The following is a 23,457-nucleotide window of genomic DNA, read 5'->3' as shown; positions in this document are numbered from 1 at the left end:
ATACAAAAATTAGCCAGGCATGGTGGCAGGCGCCTGTAATCCCAACTACTTGGGAGGCTGAGGAAGGAGAATCACTGGAACCCGGGAGCAGAGGTTGCAGTAAGCCAAGATCATGCCACTGCACTCCAGCCTGGGCAACAAGCGCGAAACTGTCTCAAAAAAAAAAAAAAATTTTTTTTTTCTTTTAAAAAATGTTTTTGGCTGGGCACAGTGGCTCACACCTGTGATCCCAGCACTTGGGAGGCCAAAGCAGGCAGATCACCTGAGGTCAGGAGTTCAAGACCAGCCTGGCCAACATGGTGAAACCGTGTCTCTACTAAAAATACAAAAAAAATTAGCCAGGTGTGATGGCATGCACCTGTAGTCCCAGCGTCCAGGGAGGCTGAGGCAGGAGAATCGCTTGGACCTGGGAGGTGGTTGCAGTGAGCTGAGATCACGCCACTGCACTCCGGCCTGGGAGACAGAGCAACACTCTGTCTCAATAAATAAATAAATAAATACATGTTTTTTAGAGACAGGGTCTCACTCTGTTGCCCAGGCTAGAGTGCAGTGGCACAATCATAGTTCACTGCAGCCTCCAACTCCTGGGCTCAAGTGATTCTCCCACCTCAGCCTCCCAAGTAGCTGAAACTACAGGCATGCTCCACCACACCCAGCTAATTGTTTTTTATTTTGTAGAGATGGGGTCTTGCTATGTTGTCTAGGCTGATCTCGAACTCCGAGCCTCAAGAGATCCTTCAGCCTGGGCCTCCCAAAGTGCTGGGATTACAGGCATGAGCCAAAAATCTTAAAAATCCCCTGCTTTGCACCTTTGCTGAATTCTAGCAGTCCCAGATAGACTCAAGAGTCCCAGGGTGAACTGTTCTCCCATTCGTTTAAAAAAAAAGAAATCGCAGTCTAAGGAGGCCAAAGGAGTCTCCCTAGCAGGTCAGCACAAAGGAAACAAGACTCAGCAATCTAAACACCCAAGCATGGTCCTTTCTTAACCACCTCCCAATACCCTCCTCCCTCTTTCCGCCCTCCCAACCCACTCCTATTGGGATGAACTGGTTCAGAGCAGTAGTCAGGTATGGGCACTGGCAGAGTTGGGCTGCAGAGGACTATAGCCCTAGAGGACCTGCTTGGATGCTGTCTGCTGGCCCCACACCCAGTGACAGTATTGTCTGTACTGCATTTACAAGCTTCATACTCACCCACCCACACAAAGCCAGCCCTCCCAGCTCAGAAATGCTCAGTGGGGAACAGCTGAGACTGAACTATGATTCAGCTCCCAAAGGACTGGACCCAGACACCTGGAAGACAGCACCCCTCACTGGTCAAAGGAGAGCCTGACTTCTATCAGAAGTTGATCCCAGAGATCACCTTTTCCCCTTTTCAGTGAAAATAAAAAAGGGGGTAGGGGATGATTCTTACAACATGGATGGTTCAGTACTCCTTCTGGAAGTGAAAAGGCCCAAACAGTTCACTAACTGGAGTGCATGTTGAGAGAGAAGGAGCCTGATCAAGAGCAGCCTTGGGCCCCGGGGGAAAGAATATTGGTGTAGAAACACAGAAGGAGAAGGCAAGATTTTCAGAGTGGGGAAATGGAATTGTATCGGGTGTGGGGAGCAGGGTGCCCATCCCTGAACGGTACAGGACCATTCAGTGTCTGAGGAGCAGTGTCTCCTCCAGCCCTCCAGGCTGACCTCAGTGTGCTGGCCAGGCCCCCTACCTTGTAGGTAAATGATTTGATCTTCCCAAAGAGTGACTTCTTGCTGGTAAAGATGAGGTCGTCCTCTACATCCTCGCCTTCCATGATGGCGCAGCTGTCAGCTGCTGGCAGGTCACAGTCCTTGAGAGTAGCATTCATCACCAGCTTGGAGTACTTGTACTCTAGTCTATAAAACAAGAGGATGGGAAAGACAAGATCCCAAAATGTGGGAATAAGAGGGAAAGAGGTAGAGAGGTTAGGCTACGAACAGGTCCTATTCCCATGCCATGGGTAAGGAGACTGAAGCATGGTAAAATGGTGTCAGGGCTGGGGGACTAGAAGGAATCTTGGTTCCCAGCTCAGTGATCTTTGTTCCTTAAGGCTGTCTGTTTCTATGATCTCTAAATTTAATAGAAATATTGAAATCATAATGTCATTCTCTGTACTGTTAATAATCAAATTAAGGATACTCTTTGCTTTTGAGAATTTAACATCCACTTATAGACTGCCACGTTGTACCATCCCTGTTCAGGAGTCAGGATAACCAAACCATGCACTGGATAAGTGCCTCACAGTCTCTGGCCAGGGTCACAGAGTCTGTAGCCAACTCCAGAGAAAAACCCCATTAATTTATACTTTCAGATATTCTCCCTGATCAATAATCCAACCCTGTCCCCCACACTCCAATACCGCATCATGTACTTTTGATTCTTTTTCCAAAAGTAGCAGGTCAAGACGGTGAGCAGGATGGCAGTACAGGTGCCTGCAGAGATGCCCACTTTCAGCCAGAAATCTATGGTTTTGCAGATGGTGACTCTCTGCTCAGGCAGAGAAATGCCACCAGAGCATAGCTTGGGTTCTCGCCACACGTAAGTAGTCTTCTGTTGGGGGAGAAAAACAAGGAACTCAGATCTCCCATTCCCTTCTCTTGTGGGAGTGCCCGATCAGAGGGAAACCCACCTGGATCCCAGCCACGCAGCTGCTGACGATAGCGTGGTAGTCAGCCACTGAGCAGAGCGGGCAAGCAGCCACACTCTCCCACAGGAAGTGGAAGTTGCAGCCATCACAGGTCCCATCCGAGCACGTTCTAGCAAAGCAGAAAAGAGACCTGAGCTCTCACTCGCTGGAGGGGTGGGGAAGATCTGGTTGGAAGCCTGTTGTCTCATAGCTTGCCTGATATACCCTCTCCCTGTCCAAACCATTAGCCCTACCAGGATCCTTCCAACTAGTCCTTAACACAGGTTTTCATCTCTGATTTCACTGATAAGAGGCCTTCCTGGCCTCCAGTGGGCTCCCCACACTCTGCCCGTTTATGTTTTTGCTGACATCTTATGAGAGCTATTGTAAGGTGTCTGAGCTCCAGCATGGCTGTCTCATCAACCCCTTTGAGGTTCCTGTCCTCCCCACAGACTTGTGACATTTTGCAATAGCCACTTTGATGCAGCTTCCTGGGGGTGTGATTGGAGTTGAGGTGGGGTTCAGGAATGAACTTCCGGTATGGATACCTGTTATGTACTTTATTGTGATGTTTACAATGGCAAGAACAGGGATTTGACACTCAGACACCACTACTGGGTCAAGACACCCTGCTTTCCTCCCCATCTCCCCAGTCAGTTGTTTAGGCGCAGCATATCCAAAATGTCTTCCTCAAGACGCTAGTGCCCGTCAAGATGTTAGTTGCTGTTATGCGGGGAGGGGAGGGGTGTCCTGTGGTCATATTCATTTAGAAATTTTTGATTGAGTTCACTCAGCTATTAACCTCAGAACTGGGTATTTTCATTGCAGAGAGGTTCCTAGGATCCCTAAACCTTTACTAATCCTCATAATAGCCAAAGATCATGAAACGTCCTAAAGTCTCCTTGTCTCATTTAATCCTCAAAACAATCCGCTGAGGGAATTTAGCATTATGCCCATTTTTACAGATAAGGAAAAAAGAGGCCTAAAGAAGGTAAGAAATGTATCCATGATAACATAGCTAGTTAGTGGAGGAGATGATTCAATCTGGCTCTTAGCCGAGTTGTTGGTTACTATGCTATGCAGCTGCCACCATAATGGACCAGGAATATGAGAATAGCTTTCACTCTTCCTTCTACCCCATTCTTGCCATATGAAGATTGAGGGTCTAGGGCCATGACTGTGCCCCTAAGAGCCCATTAATGGATCTCAAACTCTTTTCTTTTTTGCCCTTTTTCAGTAATCTCTGGATCTCAGGATGGAATGACTTCAAAGAAGGGAGATTTTGGCCTTTGTTACATCCCTTTGCAGAGCTTACCCTGGCAGCAGCAAACTTCCAGGGACAGTTTTCTGTGGACTGCACCTGACACGGATGGTGGTTGATCTCCCAGAACTGCAGGACTGGGTCACATCATTGGACCTGCAGAGAAAGCCAGCCCCCATGAGGGAATGAGTCACTCAGCTATGTTATTGGACAGCCACCAAGTGAAATCTGCATGGAGCAGTTCCCTTGCTGGGGAAGTCAGGACTTGGGCTTTAGCCTGGCACACAGGGAGTGCACAGGCCTTGGTTTATACGTGGAAAGGGTGGGGATCAACAATATGTAGTCAAGGGGGATATGCCCTGGTTTAGGAAAGTCATGGCTAGCATACACTGGAGGCTGCTTAGGCTGGAAGGGAAGTCCACTGCAGATCATCCAATATTTCTCCTTGCCTCTAGGGCAGATCTGCTCCAGTAATATCCAAGAAGCTGGGATCAGGAACTCCCAGCCTTTAGCTATCATGACTGGGCAGATCTGCTAGACCTCAGACATGTTCTGGCTTGATAAGCAGTAGGTGGCTAGAGAGGGAGGGATGCAGCAGAAATTATGGAGGAGTCCTAGGTTTCACTTGCATTAGCCTAGCCTCTCATCTTCACCTATAAAAGAAGATCACGTCCGGTATTCCCAAGGACTCCGGGTGGAAAAGTTCAGCTGGGGAGGTGATTCCATCCAGAGTCATATCTGTTGTCACCCCTGCCAAATTAGAGCTCCTAATTAGTTCTCACTAGTAGCATTAGCTGGCAACCACTTCAATTCTTCCAATACCTGTCAACATCCAACCTCACTTCATCTCATCACATCCCTGAGTGGCTTATGAAAGGGTGAAACAAGGGTTTGTCAGAGTCCCTGGGAGCACTTTGCACACAGAGTGGAATAGAAAACACAGGTCAAGAAGTTGGGCCCCTCATGTGGGGCCTTTTACCTCCCAGCCTGGTAACCTCACACTCTCTTACACATACACACACACACATACACACACTCTCAAACAAGGCTGAGGCAGCGGAGTTACTCACCAATAAGTCGATCAGCAAGGCTGACAGGCTGTGAGGAAACCCCGGCCTTGTAGCCTGTCACCTCTGGGGGGATGATGACTGCCTGGCAGACGTAGGCTGTGATAGATTTGGAGAACCCTGACTCACCCTCAGGAATCCGGAGGTCAGTGACATTGTCGGTGCACACAGACATTTTCCTACCCTGGTGGGGGAGTGGGGAGGAAAAAGTGGGAAGAAGTGAGTGGTCACAGAGGAATTCCCAGAAGAGAATAGGGAAGGCTTTTTTACATCTAAATTTTCAGCGTTTCAATGGTATGTTTTAGGGGAATGATTCATCCCAGATCTAATGACGAGACAGATTTGATTTTTTTGTTTTGTTTTGTCTTTTTGAGACAGTCTTGATCTATTGCCCAGGCTGGAGTGCAATGGTGCAATCATAGCTCACTAAAGCCTTGACCTCCTGGGCTCAAGTGATCCTCCTGCCTCAGCCTCCTAAGTGGCTGGAACCATAGGCTAATTTTTTTTTTTTTTTTTAGAGATAGGGTCTCTCTGTGTTGTCCAGGCTGGTCTTGAATTCCTGGGCTCAAGCAATCCTCCTGCCTCAATCTCCCAGAGTGTTGGGATTCCAGGGGTGAGCCACTGTGCCCAGTCAACATTTTCAATGTTATAAATTTTATTATAAATGGTGCTGGCAGGGTGCAGTGACTCACACCTGTAATCCAAGCACTTTGGAAGGCCGAAGCAGGTGGATCATGAGGTCAAGAGATTGAGACCATCCTGGCCAACATGGTGAAACCCTGTCTTTACTAAAAACACAAAAATTAGCTGGACGTGGTGGCGCATGCCTGTAGTCCCAGCTACTAGGGAGGCTGAGGCAGGAGAATCGCTTGAACCCGGGAGGCGGAGGTTGCAGTGAGCAGAGATCATGCCACTGCACTCTAGCCTGGCGAAAGAGTGAGACTCCACCTCAAAAAAAAGAAAAGTGCTAAATCTGGTGTCTCAGCCTTTTTTTTTTTTTTTCTAGATTGTAGGAAGTAGATGAGCTTGAAAACTGAAGGAAACCTTTACATTACAATAAAATAAAGAGTTCTTTTGTCTTTGAACTAAGGATCTATAGTGTGGCAGTACACCATAAGCATTTCTAAACAGGAAAGGAGTAGATAAAAAAATACACCATTTCCCCAAATTCCCCACCTTCATTGCTCTCCATAATTCACTGAATGATACTTTTGCTACATGAAGCCTGCTTTAATCAATCTTATTTCCTAAGTGATCATGACCTGTTACTTCTGAGGCTTCATTTTAACTTCTTCGAAGACTTCTGAAAACAAGATAGAGACACCTATCTCTAATCTTTCATAGATTAGTTTATTTCTTGACACATTCTCTATATAAACACCCATCGACTTCTTTGCATGCTGCAGAAGATGGGTCAGAGCTCTGTGATGTAAAGGCCTTACCACGAACAGAGTCAAAGATTAGATGCTCAAGATGCTCTTCATATTGTAACTTTTTTTTTAGATGGAGTCTTGCTGTGTTGTCCAGGCTGGAGTGCAGTGGCACGATCTTGGCTCACTGCAACCTCCGCCCCCTGGGTTCAAGTAATTCTCCTGCCTCAGCCTCCCGAGTAGCTGGGATTACAGATGTGTGCCACCATGCCCGGCTAATTTTTATATTTTTAGTAGAAACAGGGTTTCACCATGTTGGCCAGGCTGGTCTCGAACTCCAGACCTCAGGTGATCTGCCTGCCTTGGCCTCCAAATTGCTGGGATTACAGGCGTGAGCCACCATGCCAGCCTCTTTTGTAACATTTGAAATGAACTTTCCAACTGCTAATTGTGGCTTGTTTGCAATTTAGTCAAGTGCAGTGGTGGGATTAACCTTTGCATTTCTGCCTTTGAAGTTTGGATCTGAAATATTAGCAGCAGCATGAAATAGCTGATGGTGACAATCTTTCCTTATAAAGCATTTCATGTTACTTTCTTTCGTACTGTCAGCAAAGGGACGTGTGGATAAACTAGAAACAGTTGATTTTATCCAGGCTCTAGAAAACAAGTGACAAATGCAGTGATTGCTGAAGACTGCTTTTTCAAGGAAGGGAAAAAAAACCTTTCCTCCTGCATATTTCTGGGTTTTTTTTTTGTTTTTTGTTGTTGTTGTTGTTGTTGTTTGTTTGTTTGTTTTTTGAGACGGAGTCTCACTCTGTCCCCCAGGCTGGAGTGTAGTGGCATGATCTCTGCTCACTGCAAGCTCCGCCTCCCAGGTTTATGCCATTGCCCTGCCTCAGCCTTCCGAGTATCTGGGACTACAGGTGCCCGCCACCACGCCCGGCTAATTTTTTTGTATTTTTAGTAGAGACGGGGTTTCATCGTGTTAGCCAGGATGGTCTCGATCTCCTGATCTCATGATCCACCCACCTCGGCTTCCCAAAGTGCTGGGATTACAGGCGTGAGCCACCGCGCCCGGCCTTCCTCCTGCATATTTTTAAATAGACTCATTCTGAGGAAATAAAGGTCAGGTAAGAGTAAAAGAACACCTTATTTTATTTTATTTATTTTTTATTATTTTTTTGAGAGGAAGTTTCACCTTTTTGCCCAAGCTGGAGTGCAATGGCGCAGTCTCAGCTCACTGCAACCTCCACCTCTCAGGTTCAAGCGATTCTCCTGCCTCAGCCTCCCGAGTAGGTGGGATTACAGGATGCGCCACCACACCTGGCTAATTTTTTTGTATTTTTAGTAGAGACGGGGTTTCTCCATATTGGTCAGGCTGGTCTCGAACTCCCCACCTCAGGTTATCCGCCCGCCTTGGCCTCCCAAAGCGCTGGGATTACAGGTGTGAGCCACCGCACCCAGCATCCGGCAAGAACACATTATTTTACATATCTTTATTTTCTTAAGTGTTTATAATCCTGATTATTTAATTTTAGGGAAAAAAGTCCTCAGGGAGAATAATATTTAAAAACTTTTGAAGCTCCTCAACCCCCTGCTGCCTGAAGGATTTCTGGTTTTCTCCTGTGTCTGTCTCTGGCCTCTGACCCATGGGCCTCCCCCATTCAATTTTCACCCTGTTAACTGGTATACCTTACCTGGTTTCCACAGAGACTTAGGGTAAAGTGATGGAAGTATTTCAGCCCTTTGGAAGTGAAGCTTGGCCCTCCAGCAAGAGTGACAGTGTTTGCCAAAGCGGAAAAGTTGTAGCTGAAAGTCCTGGTCGGAGTGTTGCGTGAGAAGGTGCAATCATTGTAGCACAGAGAGTGGATCTGAGGGGGAGAGGGACGGGTGGGGCCAGCTGGTCAGGAAGGGCCTTGAGGGCCTGCAGCCAAGAGTAGCAGTTTTCTCCCCAGTCTGGTCCCGCCCAAATGGGGTCAAGAGGAGGAAGAAAGGATTAGGGGTGGCTAGTAAAAGAAGTGAAACAGGCACTGGTGGGATTTATGTACATTTGCCATTCAATTATTAGCACATATATGATGGACAAACCCAAATCTGTTATTGTTCAGAAGGGACTTTGGTCAAATTCTATAGCCTTCTAACCCTGTGCCTATATTATAGAAGCCTCTCAAGACACAAGAGGACCCTTTTTACTTTTCAGCAGAAGACAATGAGGCACTAACCAGAAAAGGGTATCTGAGATGGAAGAAGAGAAACTTTTCTTGCTCCCTGCTCACCCCGTCACAGTGTAAAACTCACTGAACTCTGCTTCCTGTTTCTCAGATGCTCTGTAGGAAACTGAACTCTGAAAGGGGCTTTTCTTCCCATAAACCCGTTCATTGCTCTGTTTTAGGGTCACCATTCAGCGGCAGCCACACACAACTGTCATTCCCTCCCATAGCAGCAGAGGGAGCTGCAGGGAAGGAAGGTTGTGGCAAAAGTCCAGGGTATCCGAAAGAGGTTGCCAGGAGTCTGTAGAATCGCTGCACTTATTGCACAGATGAACTAGGCAACGTTTGCAGAGTACATACTGATAGTGCTTTACTGATGTATGTGCGTGTAGTTGTGATCAGTAAAATGCAAATTCATTTAAAAGCATCAATTAATATCTAAAAGCTTTTAGTCATAGTACTTCTCAGATGCAGAAAGTACATGGGGGCAACAACACTGCTTATCCACTTTATTTATTTATTAGTCTTTTAATATGCCTTTATTTTGTTTATTTTTTTAATTAGAGACAGGGTCTTGCTCTGTCACCCGGGCTGGAGTGCAGTGGCACAATCACAGCTTATTACAACCTTGAACCCCGGGGCTCAAGTGATCTTCCCACCTCAGCCCCCTAAAGTGTTGGGATTACAGATGTGAGCCACTGCACCCAGCTTTTTCCCACTTAGGAAAGGGATCCTTATACTTGTAAAGCTGAGAAACCACTGGGATAGAAGACAGCAATGCCAGTTATCATATGTCCCAGCAATGGTTGGGTTTCTATCTTTCCAAAGAAGGGGCAGATTTCCATAATAACAGGCTGGATTGAACGAGGCTGAATATAAGCCACAGGCTGCACCCCACTGTTCCTTCCCTCTAGGTCTCTGCACAAATGCCAAATAACCCTCTGGACCAGACAGTCACCAGCCTCTCTTACCTGCCAACTAAAGAGGAGACTTGTCCGTGACTGAGTCCTGGACCCCGGAAATCAAGCCCTGCTAACCCTCCACAGTCACAGCCTGGATGGGTGTCCTCCAGGACTCCAACCTAGGAGTATGCTAGGGGGAGCACTTGGGTATCAGCCTCTCAAGAACCCCACTTAGGACTCAGCATCTTCTGAGGTCATCCAAGCAGAGGGTCAGGTTTAGGATACATGCCAGACTGCAGGTACCTTGTTGTTCTTGGTCCCTGGACCACAGGGCACACAGGCCTGGACACCATAAGGCTGGTGGGCTTTCAGAATTGTGTTAGTGGGGCAGGAGTGGCAGGTTCCTGAATCTCGGTCAATATAGTAACCAGCAGGACAAGAGGTGCAGGAGGAGCCCACATCAGAGGCTTCTAGGGCACAGGGACGGCAGTAGGAGGCCACGCCATTCATAACATTGGTGACATTGATGGAGTAGATCTTGGCAACGTCATTGGTGTACTTCCTGCTCTGGAGACAAGGAAACAAGAGGGGAGAGGGGAGAGGCCTGAGACAGCAGCAACAATTGAGGCCTCTAGAAAGAGCAAGGTACTTAATCTTCTATCCTGTGATACTCAAGAAGAATCTTAGAAGCATCTGACTCTTTTTACTCACTTACCAGGAGCTCTTCATGTGCGTATGATGTCATTTTAAAATGAGACTGAACCATTTATAGGACATATAAAAATATTAAGTGCTATTGGGAAAATACATAATATATACTGTTTTATGAAAAAAGCAAGTCTTTTCCTTATAAAAGAGAAAAAAATGTATTTGTACAGAAACAAACAGTGTATAGGAGATGGTCCAGATGTTAACTGGTTTATCTCTGAGTAGTAGGATTATGGCTGATTTTATTTCTTACTTTTGTCTATTTTTATTTTCTGAGTCTTCTGCAATGAGCCTGTATTCCTTTGAGTTAAGAAAATAAAACCAGAGTTGTTATTGTTAAAAACAACAAGAAGTCTGGTACCACATGTATCAGGGCAGGGACTACAAGGAGGGCCAACTTATTTCTTACGGTGTCATCTTTCCAGGAAGTCAGCTGGACAAGACTAGGTGGTCCTCAGAGGGCTGGGTTAGACAGTTTTCTGCTTGACTCCCTAAGATCCTTCTAACCCTCGGATTCTGAACTTCAGACTCATACTTAAGCTAATGCTAGGAATCCTCCTGGGTTCAGAGGGTCTCTCCTGGGAGCTGGGGATCTGAGGAAGGGGAGGAACTTACTGCCTCGTGAAAAGTGGTCCTCTGGAAGGCCCAGGTGAAGCTCGTGGTAGTGTTCTCCTCAATGATGTAGGTATAGGACTGTTTGCCTTTGGAACCTTTCCACGTCTCCACGGGAGTGTTGGTCCTAGAATTCACACCCTGAACCCAGGACAGACAAGTGAAGCCGGTGCGATGGCCAGAGGGGAAGTGGGTGCCCATGTGGCTGCCATCCAGGTGCCATCATGGTTGGTGAGACCCTTGTTAAACTGTGAAGTCCCTGCTGGTCAGTCTGGGCCTTTCCTCTGTGGAATCACTACAAGGGGGGTGTCAGTCATGTGGACACACCAATGGGGCAGATGGGGCTAACCCTCCCCTGGAGGCCCTCTAGCGGCAAAGAAAGGAAAACGTACCACCATGAAGTAGAGCTCACAGTTCACAGAACAGAGGGTCTCAAAGACAAATGTGATTCTGGCCACCTCTTTATTCTCTGTGTCTGCCATCACCGACTGTGGAGGTCTGTAGGGGCAGAAATTAAAAGTCAGTTCTAAAGGCCAGGCAGTGCTTATTGAAGAGCCCAGACAACAGCAGAGGGTCTGCTGGGGGACAGGGTTAGGTTCTGAGTATGATGGAAAGTGTGTGGACTAAATCCAATTCTGCCCTCCTAGCTATGTGACCTTGACCTAGCCAAACCACAGTTTCCTCATCTGTAAAATGGAGGTGATGAAATATCTTTCTCACCTACCTCCCATCATTGCAGGGAGACCTGAAGGCATGACAGATGTGGCGGTCCTTTATAAAATGCTGTATCACCTCACTAGCAGAATATGGTCCACAGACCAGCAGCATGGCCATCTCCCAGAGTTTATTAGAACTGCAGAACCTCAGGCTCCTCCCAGGCCCAGTGAATCAGAATCTGCATGTTAATACGATTCCCAGGCGATTCATGTGCACATTTAAGTTTGAGAAGCACTGCTATCATAAGACTGTAAATTGTGGACATTTACTCAGCAGCTCTCTCTCCAGCACTGGGGAGCTTTGCCGGGGTTAAAGGAGCAGAATTTGTGATCCAGCAAAGTCCTCCGTTTGGTTCTACTTTTGGGAAAGAGAGAGCCATGCCCAAGCAGGCTGGGGTGGTAGTGGGGATGAGGCAACAGTTTACCATGACGATCAGATTTGCAAATTGGAAAGTACTTTTTAAATGTTATTCCAAAAAAAGCCTAAAAAGTTTGCTCGCCTTGCAAACACAGGCTTCATCTGACTAGCTCTGAGTAATGTGTGTTAAGGGAAGGCAAACTGAGCACCATCCCAGGGATGGGAAGCAGGGACCTCGAAGAAGGAAATGAAGGTGTCAGATTGGCACTAGGGAAGCATGTTCAGTGGCTGCTTCTTATCTTTAGAGCACATATGGGCGGAAGAGTTCACTTTGGCCTTGGAAATTCATTCACGGCTTTCCTTTTGGCTTTAGCCATTTGCCTGAATTCTGAGGACCTCCAGTTCTCAGCTTATCTCTATGCAGTTGTGTTAACCAGTGGGCTGGAAAAGCCGTCTCAACCTCAGTTAGTCCTAAATCACACACTATTTTTATGGATGAGAGGCCCGAAGCCTGAACAGGTGAAGTGACTTTTCCCAAGGTCGCACAGCCAGTAAGCGGCAAAGCACAAGTGCCCTGTCTTCCAGTCCAGTGTTCCTTCCACCACACCACACTGCCAGGAGGTATGTGTGTGTGTGTGTGTTTGTTTGTTTGTTTAGTGGGAAGGAAATTTCTTGTTGCCCTAGGTCTTCCTAGGATATGGGGACAAATATAATAAGAATAATCCTTCCCAATCTTCTTGCCCCAAATAAAGATGAACTGTCTATGGACATTTCTGACCCCATTATTTTTTATTTTTATTTTTTTTCTAATCTTAAGTGATTCTGTGAGGAGGAAGAATTTGAATAGCATGTGACTAATGGATGGGAGAAGCTATATGGGATGAGAGAGCAGTCGGTAAATCAACATGGACAGCAACTTGAAAAACGTGTTAGCATTGGGTTACCTTGGTCCAACTGTGCCCTCTGTTCTCAACTGACATTTGAAATGAAATGAAACACAACCCCGGAAGCCCTCTCCTCTACAATATTCCAAAATACGTGGGATTCGGATATGGCCAAGCTGGCCTGGACTCCCCTGGGCTTTGGATTCCTCACCTAAATCCTGGCACAACTAGAGTGAGAATCATGAAGTCATTGTCTGAGGCTCCAGCAGCTGTGTAAATGTGATCACCAGCCACCTCCCAGCCTGAAAAGGAAAGAGGAGAGTTAATGCCTTGTGCTCTTGGGTGCAAGGCAAATGTGCACCCAGATGACACTCTGGAAGGGAGGTTTGACACCATCTTTTGAGGCGCCCAGAACCGCCACTGAACATGAACCATGTTACTTATCCTGCCACTTTGGTCAAAAACCCTGAAGCTCTCAGAGCAAGACCTTTGAAGTGCATGCTCATGTTTCTAGCTCTGTTCCTTCCTCTAAAGCTGTCTTGGCAGAACATATGTCCATGAGGAGTGGAACTTTCAAGGGAATGCATGACATGGTTAGCTTATTTTTCTCAGACATCACTATTATGAAGAAATGTGAAGTTGGAAGAACTGAGGTTGTGCAGGGAGCTGACAGCTCATGGCACAGGGAGAGGCAATTACCTGTCATGCCCTTGTACTCGAAGTTGATCCCACTGAGAACGGTCGTTTCCATGTTTGTGGGCAGTGTGTTCCACCATTTGTATTCAAATCCCACGGCAGGTTCAGTCCCTGCAGGGCAGCGGGTACAATCTGGGGAACCACAAGATCCATGCATTCAGCGGGAAGGCTGCAGTCACTCTGACTGGAGCTGCTGCCACACAGACAAGTCGCAACAGTAGCGGGCAGCCCACACACCTGGCTGCTGAGTACTGCTGCAGGAAGTTGTATCAAGTTGACTCAAAAACATTCTGACAATGTATTTAACTAACTCAAGATGTAAACACTGAGCCTTCATTCCAATATGCCAACCATCCTATTTGCCCACCCCAATTTTCATTTCAAAACTTAAATGTACCTTCTAGTCTGATACATGTAGTTCATATTATTGTCATATTATCATTAAATGCATTCATATTGACAGGTACACAAATTCTCCCAAGGCAGCATGGCTTACAGGTTTTGGTTGTGTGGAGCTGGTCATCCCAGCCCCTTAAGCCTGGTCAGCATCTCTGCCATATGCTGGAAGCCCTGCTTTGAGGATTGGGCACCTTCAGTCCTGAGTCACATTTGCAGTTGGAGCAAGGAGGAAGGAAGGCAGCCTCAAGTCTGACTCTGACCTGCAGACGAGGCCAGCCCTGACCTCTCTTCTCCTGAATTTAGTCCTCAGAGGTGGCCTGGTCCTTATTACCTTACTGCCTCCCTTGGAAGGGCAGAGTCTGCATTCAGCTGGCCACTCTTACTGCCCACGCAGCCCACCCACACAGTCGATGTGCGGATGGATGTGCTGCAGGGAGTGGGGTGGTGAGGAGGTTACCTGAGCCATTGGAGTAGGAACCATATGGGCAGGGCTGGCAGGTGCTGTTGTTGGTTTTGAAGAAGCCTGGGTTGCAGGGTGGGCAGTGGGTCTTCACACCAGAGGCAGGCAGCTTCACTGCCCCCTCAAGGTCCTCGCTACAGATTTTCGGCTTGGCCCATTTGTACATGAGCTGTGTCTGCAGAAATGGATTAAGCACAACTCAGCCTGTGTGAGATTTAGGACATCTTTGGGACTCTACCTTGAGGATAGGGGCTGGGGGCAGAGATCCAGATTCTGGGCCAGGTCAGAGCTCCTCTGGGGTGGGGAACTTTGTGTTGCTCACGGATGTATCCCAAGCACCTAGCCCAGTGCCTGACTTATGGTTGTGTTCAATCACTATCTGCCAAATGAATGTTGCCTGGGTGACAAGGAATAGCTCTAATGAAGACTTTATGACAGAGAATGTGGGACCAGTTGTCTTAGAGAAAGCTCCGATTCCACTGTAGAATCTTATTGCTACCAAGGTCACAGGAAAAGCAGCTGGTGAAAATCCCAGAACACAGAAAGGCACAAGGGTGGAGGTGGCTCAGATGCCCCCTGGGGACTGAGGGGGTGGCTGAGATGTCCCCACTTATTTTTTGAGTGGTGCATTCTTTGCTCTTTTATTTATTGGGTAAATCCTAATGCATCTGTGTGCCAGACCTGGTGTCTCAGAGATGAATGAAACATGGCCCCTGCATTGGGTACAGAAGTGGAGATGACCCGCAGGAGACCCCGGCTGAGTCAGGGGTGAAGGTGGGCAGCTCCATTCTTCCCATGTGGCCCTCAGATCGAGTCACAGACAAAAAGGTGCCCTTATGGGTTGCACTGAGGGGTTGATGAACATGATCTGTGCAGATACCATACATATGAAAAGAAGGATGAATAAGGCCTCTGTCCATATTTTTCAAGATTAGAAATAAGTCCTTAAGGAGGGACACAGACTGCCTTAACTGATGGGGAGCCCTGGGCTCCTCCTTCCCCTGCTCAGTTCGGCCCTCCTTCCTGCGAAGGGCTGCGACAGCCAGAGCCCCAGGCTTGAACCTCACCTGCCTCGTGTGAGTCTCAGGGAGAGGAGGGTCCCAGGAGCTGGCAAACTGTCTCGGGCCAGCTCTTGGAGCAGCACATTCAGTGGCCCCAATGGATGGGCCATCCTGGTCCCTGAGAAACAACTGAGGCACAGCCAACGTCAGAAATGTAATCATAGGAGCCAGCTCGAGGTGTCTCCCTTGATTTTAAAATACTGTTCAGAAGACAAACTCAATCACCAGACTGAGCAGAACCAGTGCAGGAATGAGGCACAAAGCAGAAGTCTGCAAGGAACAGCTGGGGAATGCATGTTCATGCACACTGCTGAAAGCACACGCTTCAGTGCTCCTCCTCTGAGCTGGGCCTTGGCTGTGCTGCAAGGTGGGAACACAAGCTTTGGTCTGACCCAGCATCTAAAGGCCCCGGCAGTGGTCAGGCCAAGGCAGACACCTGGGCTTGCAGGCAGCAAGCACACTACCGACCCAGAAGGCCCTGCTGTGAGCCCAGGGAGGGAAGAGAATGGGGCAGAAGGGAGGAAAGAGAGCCACATTCAGTCACATGTTATGAACAGGAGGGAGAAGAGCAGCAGGATTAATTGTCCACCTTTTATTAGTGAGTTGGCTGAGACCAAGAAAATGAAAATAATGTTCACAAGGTCATACAGAATACCAGACACCACAGAACAGAGTCTAAGGTGCAATTGACAAGACACAGCCATTCTCTCTTGGCTGCTGGGGAAGGGGATGATGCCCCAAATATGTGGGGGAGGTGGTGTTGGTAAGAGATGACTGTGCAAAATATTCATTGTTAAGGACCAGACTTTAACCCATGCTTAGTTAGGAAAGGGAGAATTCAGCCAGCCGCCCAGCCAGCAAATGTTTATGCACCCTAAGAGCCAAGCATCATGCTTAGTGCTGAGTGCAGAATGCCCAACTCCTAGTTCTATCCCCTTGAGAATCTCTAGCTTAGGGATACAGACAGCTCAGCCAGATCCTTCTCCGTGCGCCCTCAAGCCCTTCCCTGCTCACTTACACTGTTTCTCCACCCACCGGGCCCAGCTGCCGCCTCCTCTCCTGCTGTGTCTGCTGCCTGGAAAGCTCCACGGCTCCTCCCCCATCTCCTTCAGGTCTCTGCTCAAATGTCACCTCCTCAGAGAGGACATCCCTACCCTTCTAAAATAGCGGCACCACCATCCTTCATTCTCTCTCTTCTAATCCTGATTTATTTGTTTCCTTCCTACAACTTACTACCATTTGCTATATTATATACCCATTTGTTGTCTATTATCTCCCTCTCCACTCCCTCCCCAACAAGACCTAAGCTCCGTAAGGGCTAATGTTCCCTCAGTTTTGTTAAGTGATGCATACCTAGCACCTAGCACCGTGCCTGGCACAGAGTTGCTCCTCGATAAATATTTGTTGACTGTTGAACAAATGGCCTCCTCTGAGAGGCTTTCTCTGCCGCCCCCACCCCAAGTCCTGGTCGCTCCTCTTCTGGGCTCCCCCAGTTCCCTGCACATCCCTCTGGTTGCCTTGACTGGGCCCGTTTTTCTCCTCTCTCCAGCCTCCCATACAGGACTGTGAGCAATCTGGGGGCAGGAGCTCGTTTCAGTTGTCTCTGACTCCCCAGCCTGTAGTGCCAGGCCTGACACATCAGTCAGCCTCAAAAAGTGCTTGTTGACTCAGTGACAGTGTAGATTAGGAGGGAAAGTTCTTTTCTGAAACAGAAAGCTTGGAGGAAAGAGAAGCAGCAGAAACGGAACAAGTCAGACCATAGGCACGAATCCATTCCCCGTGCCAGCCCACAAAAGCAGCGCCGAGGGGGCGAGCCTGAAGAGCCCCGGGAGGACATTGTGTACGGACAGGCAGGCTCTGCCCGGAGTGGCTCGGCAAATAGAAGGAACCAAGCAAGAGAGAATGCAGTGGGTTTTTGAAACAGAACATATGTGCATAAACAGTGAAACAGATGCCGCAAAAACAGTTTCTGACCGGAAAATGAATGAAGAGGTCTCGTTTTGCCCCCGACCCCACCTAGCCCTAGGGTCACCACAAAGTTCTATGGGGTTTTAACTAGTGCCAATGTCATTGACCACTGAAGCTCCAAATGGTGGCAAAGCTCAGGGAGTGGGAGACAGTCCATCTGGGGCTAAGGGGCTCCAAGACTGTACTACCCACCTCTCCGTTGGCATCGCAGGCTGTGTGTGTGTAGAAATAATCTTTGTCTGTGCAAGCTGGGCGCACGTTACAGGAAGGGGATCCTTTCTCTAAATTGCCAAAGCAAGAAGAAATATTTGGAGTTACATAAGAAAGCTGAGCTCCTGGCCTCTTTGTGGCCTTGTGACTCCCAAGCCCCTGGGTGCATCGCCACACAAATATCGCCGGAAGTAGAAAATCCTGCACACTCACCCTTCCCCTTGTCTCAATAGTGTCATTTCCAGTTCCCCAACCCTGCTCAGGCTTCCCTTTGCACCTCTTCTGGGTGTTGATGAGAAACCACTGTTGGCCTCTCCCCTTCCTCCGCCCCATGGGGCAAGGGATGGAGAAGTGGCCTGGCCAAAGGACCAGCAAGGAGGGCAGATGGAAACAGCCTCTTGCAGGTTAACCACCGCCAACCCAAGTTCCCTGAAACCTGGGGAGGTTCAGAAAGTTCACCATCTTCCAGGTGCCTTAGCGTCTTGATTCTGGGTGTGGTTTTTCTACTCCTGAGGTGTTGAAGTAAAACATGACTTTGCTTTCATACTCATTCCAAGCCTTTCTATGAATGTTCTAATATATTCCTAGAATGAAGGCCTTCCACCTTGGAAATTTCCTTTTCTTCATGCAACCGTTCTACACAAATCAGGTTTGTAATTTCCTTGTTATGTGAACCTAACACATAAGGTTCTTCCCACTTGCCTCAACCCAAGTATCCCAACACTATCTTTATTATTATTATTATTATTAAGATGGAGTTTCACTCTTGTTGCCCAGGCTGAAGTGCAATAGCATGATCTTGGCTCACTGCAACCTCCACCTCCCGGGTTCAAGCGATTCTCCTGCCTCAGCTTTCTGAGTAGCTGGAATTACAGGCATGAGCCACCATGCCTGTCTAATTTTGTATTTTTAGTATAAATGGGGTTTCTCCATGTTGGTCAGGCTGGTCTCGAACTCCCGACCTCAGGTGATCTGCCCTCCTCGGCCTCCCAAAGTGCTGGGATTACAGGTATGAGCCACCGTGCCCAGCCTCTTTATTATTATTTTATTATTGTTATTTTTTTAGAGACAGAATCTTGTTCTGTTGCTGAGGCTGAACTGCAGTGGTGCAATCTTAATTCACTGCAGCCTGGAACTCCTGGGCTCAAGCGATCCTCCCACCTCCCGCACCGGCCCAACACTATCTTTAACTCTTGATTTATACCTAATGAAAAATGTTAACTGCTGGGCATGGTGGCTCATGCCTGTAATCCCAGCACTTTAGGATCTCTTGAGCCCAGGAGTTCAAGACCAGCCTGGGCAACATGGCAAACCCTGTCTCTACAAAACATACAAAAATTAGCCAGGCATGGTGGTGCAGGCCTATAGTCCCAGCTACTTGATGCTGAGGCAGGAGAATCCCTTGAGCCCAGGAGGTTGAGGCTGCAGAGAAAGCCATGATCATGCCATTGGATTCTAGCCTGGGAAATGGAGAGAGACTCTGTTAGAAAGGAAGGAAGGAGGGAAGGAAGGAGAGAAGGAAGGAAAGAAGGAAGGAAGGAGGGAGGGAGGAAAGGAAGGAAGGAAGGAAGGAAGGAAGGAAGGAAGGAAGGAAGGAAGGAAGGAAAAGAAAGAAAGAAAGAAAAAGAAAAACGTGAACTATCAGTTTTCTTCTGCTCTCTGCATGTTCTCCTCCTGTCTGTGTTAGCTCTGCTTTAACCCTGTGAACCTCTGGATAGCGAGAACTACTTCTATGAATCTCTATTCATTTTTCATTTTTTATTTTTTTCATTATTTCATCATATGGGTTTGTTTTCTTTTTTTCTCTCTCTCTCTCTTTTTTTTTTTTTGGTAGAGACAGAGTCTCGCTATGTTGCCCAAGCAGGTCTTGAGCTCCTGGCTTCAGGCAATCCTCCCACCTCAGCCTCCCAAAGTGCTGGGATTACAGGCATGAGCCATTGTATTTGACTCTCTCTTTAAAGCAGTGGGTTTAACTTTTTTTGATTTTAAAAACTCTTTTGAAAATTTGAAAAAAAGAGATATTTCTCTCTACCTAGAAAAATATGCATAATTCATACAAATAAAAATTTTTTGAAAGTTTTCTAGGGAATTTACTTCTTCCAGAATAAAAACAACTGCTTTATGAGGTGCACATTACAATACTGTTACTACTGCCACCACTACTTCGAATATGACTACTGTGTCACCTGCAGATAAGCACTGAATAATGGTAAGACCTTCTCTCTCTTTATATTACCTGGCAGGCAGTATGGTGTAGTGGAATGAGATTTTTTTTTTTTTTTGAGATGGAGTCTCGCTCTGTTGCCCAGGCTGGAGTGCAGTGGCACAATCTTGGCTCACTGCAAGCTCCGCCTCCCGGGTTCACGCCATTCTCCTGCCTCAGCCTTCCAAGTAGCTGGGACGACAGGCACCCGCCACCACGCCTGGCTAATTTTTTGTATTTTTAGTAGAGACAGGGTTTCACCTTGTTAGCCAGGATGGTCTCGATCTCCTGACCTTGTGATCCACCTGCCTTGGCCTCCCAAAGTGCTGGGATTACAGGTGTGAGCCACCGCTCCCAGCCTGGAATGAGATTTTAAGCTAGACGGATATGAGTTTGGATCCTGCTTCATCATTTAGCAGCTGTGTCACTTTAGGCAAGTTACTTAACCTCTCTGAGCCTCAGCCTTCTCATCTGTAGAACAGCACTAATAATATATACCTTGCTGAAGCCAGTACATACCTGGCAAATTGTAAGTAGATACTCACTAGATAGCAGTAACTATTATTACCTGCATGTTTGGGAATTATTATTATTATTATTATTATTTGAGACAGAGTCTCACTCTGTTGCCCAGGCTGGAGTGCAGTGGTGACACCTCAGCTCACTACAACCTCCACCTCTCGGGTTCAAGCGATTCTCCTGCCTCAGCCTCCTGAGTAGCTGGGATTACAGGTGTGTGCCATCACACCCAGCTAATTTTTGTATTTTTAGTAGAGATGGGATTTCACCATGTTGGTCAGCCTGGTCTCGAACTCCTGACCTCGTGATCTGCCTGCCTTGGCCTCCCAAAGTGCTAGGATTATGGGCGTGAGCCACCATGCCCAGCCAGGAATTATTTTTATTTGGGAGTAGTCACAGGAGAGTGAATAAGGATTAAAGGTCTCTTTCCCTCCCTTTCAGTTAAGGGCTTATTTCTCAACTGATTTCCTTCTTTTTCTCCAGGCACCACATGGGTTCGTAGATCAGATAATCTCCTAATTGCAGTCTTGTTGGCCTGAGCTGGAAAGTTCCCTCAACCGCACATCTTCATACCTCTTCTGTCTCTGTCTTATTAGGCTGGACAGGAGGGAACTACTGGCTGAGAAACAGTTGGGGTCTTCTCAGCTCATTTACTTGGTTACCAAGCAGGAGGCCCAATTCAGCACAGACGGACCCATGGACTCCTGCTTTTGACTGACTTGGCCAGGAAAAATGTGGGGAGAGAGGCTGAAAACGTGGGGAGGTGCCAATTCCCAGGTCTAGCAAAGTACAAGTTATGTGTTAGAAAATGCATTCTACACCAAGACCTTTCTCTGCTTGTCAAATATTTGCCCAACCTGACATCCTAGCTCTGGGTTTTAGCAAAAATGGCTCAGCTGTTTACACACTGATCCCTGTTAAGGTGGTTTTAATAAATGATTAACCAAAATGCTGAGATCAACCTCCTTTCCCAGCTTGGGTTTCATCAAAGTGTTTAAGTTGGATGCCAGTCAAGTTTGGAAGATGGGCCTCTGTGTTTGGTTGAGGGAGTGAAAAGTGACTTAAGTAGGATTGGCCCTGGGCAAAACTGTAAGAAGATAAAGCTTATCTCAGGGGCTCCAACTCCTCTTTCTGCACCTGCCTCCTTCTTTCAATATCCCCCCACCATGCACCCCACCTCCAGGAGTACAATGTTCTCACTGGGATCTGTTTTATCAAAGTAAAACATTTCTCCTGAGGGTTTTAGTACTGAATGGACACAGGCCCAGGTCAGACAGCAGCTCATGCTTTTGTGAAACTCCTCAGTGTCGCTGAGCTTCTCTTTCTTCCTCGGTAAATGCAGAAATCACTCCCTCACTATGCTATAGGTAATAAATGAGATCATGTTTTGTCAGTTGGAGAGTACTATACACGTGACTTATGAGTGTTACCTGTAGCAGGAATATTTTCTATTCTTTTCTTTTTTTTAGAGACAGGGCCTCACTCTGTCACCCAGGCTGGAGTTCAGTGGCGCAATCAGCTCACTACAGCCTCTACCTCCCAGGTTCAGGCGATCCTCCCACCTCAGCCTTCTGAGTAGCTGGGACTACAGGTGTGTGCCACCACACCTGGCTAATTTTTATATTTTTGTAGAGACAGGAGTCTTGCTCTATTACCCAGACTGGTCTCAAACTCCTGGCCTCAAGCACTCCTCCTGCCTCGGCCTCCCAAAGTATTAGGATTACAGGTGTGAGCCATAGTGCTGGCCTGAGTATTTTCATATTAAAAAAGGAGTGTTGGGACAGGGCTTAAGGTATGAATTAATAAAATTAGTGCTTACTATATGCCAGGCCCCTTTCTAAATCCTTTACCTGTATTAACCAATCCTCACAATAACACTATGAGGCAGATATAATTATTGTCATTCCCTTTTTTTTTTTTTAAAGAGATGGGGTCCTGTTCTGATGCCCAGGCTGGAGTGCAGTGGAACAATCATGGCTAACTCAGCTTCTAAGTCCTGGGTTTGAGCGATCCTCCTGCCTCAGCCTCCCCAGTAGCTGAGACTACAAGCAATAGCCACTGTGCCCAGCTGTCCTTCCCATTTTATAGACAAAGAAACGGGGGCACAGATTAGTAATTTGCCCAAGGTGGCACTGCTACTAATTGGTGGAGCAGGGATTTGAACCCTAGTAATTTAGTTCTGGAGTCCATGCTCTTTAACTTCATGCTATTCTGTTTAGGAAATGGATCACTAATATTAAACATAACACAAAGAAATTAAACCTAATGATCAAATTTTAGGGACCAGTGAGAAAGATGCTTTTAGTCAGGCTTTTGTCCTTCACATTGCTCCTGTGAGTTCTCCAATCTCCACCCACATTAATTCCACCTTAGTTTAGGTCCTGGACATCAGCAATGATGCCAGCTGCAAAATCTCCCTACCACAGCCTCTGCCTCCAGCATTCCCTCCCTCCTCTGCATGGCAGCCAGAGTGGTCTTTCAAAAGCACTGGCTGAATTCCCTCATTTAAAATTCTTTTTTTTTGAGATGGAGTTTCCCTCTTGTCACCCAGGCTAGAGTGCAATGGTGTGATCTCGGCTCACTGCAACCTCTGCCTCCTAGGTTCAAGCAATTCTCCTGCCTCAGCCTCCCAAGTAGCTGGGATTACAGGCGTGTGCCACCACACCCAGCTAATTTTTGTATTTCTAGTAGAGACGGGGTTTCACCAGGTTGGTCAGGCTGGTCTCCAACTCCTGACCTCAGGTGATCCACCTGCCTCAGCCTCCCAAAGTGCTGGGATTACAGGCGTGAGCCGCGCCTGGCCTCTTAAAATTCTTTAATGACCTCCACTGCTGATAGGATCAAATCCCAATTTTTTGCCCCTACAATAGCACAGAAGGACTGCTCCATAATCTGTTTCCTGCCTGCTTCTCAGCCTTAGATGCAACTTCTCGCCACCTAATCTCCAGCCAAGCTGAATTATTTGCAGTTTCCTGAGCTTTCTGGCCTTTGCTCACACTTCTTTTTTTTTTTTTTTTGGAGACAGAGTCTCACTCTGTCACCCAGGCTGGATTGCAGTGGCATGATCTCAGCTCACTGCAACCTCCACCTCCCAGGTTCAAGCAATTCTCCTGCCTCAGCCTCCCGAGTAGCTGGGACTACAGGCGCCCGCCACCATGCCTGGCCAATTTTTTGTATTTTTAGTAGAGATGGGGTTTCACCATGTT

General features: G+C 47.4%; 1 protein-coding gene across 5 annotated transcripts in view; it reads right to left on the bottom strand.

Moving 5' to 3' along the window:
• Positions 1 to 23,457, bottom strand: part of ELAPOR1 (endosome-lysosome associated apoptosis and autophagy regulator 1) — a 92,323-nt gene that overhangs the window by 4,023 nt on the left and 64,843 nt on the right. For 3 of the 5 annotated variants that reach the window (XM_063624432.1, XM_063624433.1, XM_063624434.1), the window contains 14 exons: positions 17,512 to 17,600; positions 14,288 to 14,465; positions 13,435 to 13,563; positions 12,947 to 13,037; positions 11,170 to 11,275; positions 10,781 to 10,918; positions 9,761 to 10,024; positions 8,043 to 8,216; positions 4,979 to 5,159; positions 4,562 to 4,658; positions 3,963 to 4,064; positions 2,651 to 2,777; positions 2,393 to 2,571; positions 1,712 to 1,877 (listed from right to left, as the gene is read on the bottom strand). In XM_063624432.1, the coding sequence (XP_063480502.1) occupies positions 1,712 to 1,877; positions 2,393 to 2,571; positions 2,651 to 2,777; positions 3,963 to 4,064; positions 4,562 to 4,658; positions 4,979 to 5,159; positions 8,043 to 8,216; positions 9,761 to 10,024; positions 10,781 to 10,918; positions 11,170 to 11,275; positions 12,947 to 13,037; positions 13,435 to 13,563; positions 14,288 to 14,465; positions 17,512 to 17,600 (2,021 nt within the window). Of the gene's footprint in view, positions 1 to 1,711; positions 1,878 to 2,392; positions 2,572 to 2,650; positions 2,778 to 3,962; positions 4,065 to 4,561; positions 4,659 to 4,978; positions 5,160 to 8,042; positions 8,217 to 9,760; positions 10,025 to 10,780; positions 10,919 to 11,169; positions 11,276 to 12,946; positions 13,038 to 13,434; positions 13,564 to 14,287; positions 14,466 to 14,971; positions 16,094 to 17,511; positions 17,601 to 23,457 lie in introns of those variants that run through there. The other 2 variants (XM_063624436.1, XM_063624435.1) reach the window with 2 other exon arrangements.

This window comes from Symphalangus syndactylus, chromosome 12 (genome assembly GCF_028878055.3).
Source record: "Symphalangus syndactylus isolate Jambi chromosome 12, NHGRI_mSymSyn1-v2.1_pri, whole genome shotgun sequence".
In the NCBI taxonomy this organism is placed as follows: Eukaryota; Metazoa; Chordata; class Mammalia; order Primates; family Hylobatidae; genus Symphalangus; species Symphalangus syndactylus.
This window is presented reverse-complemented; position numbering and strand designations above follow the sequence as displayed.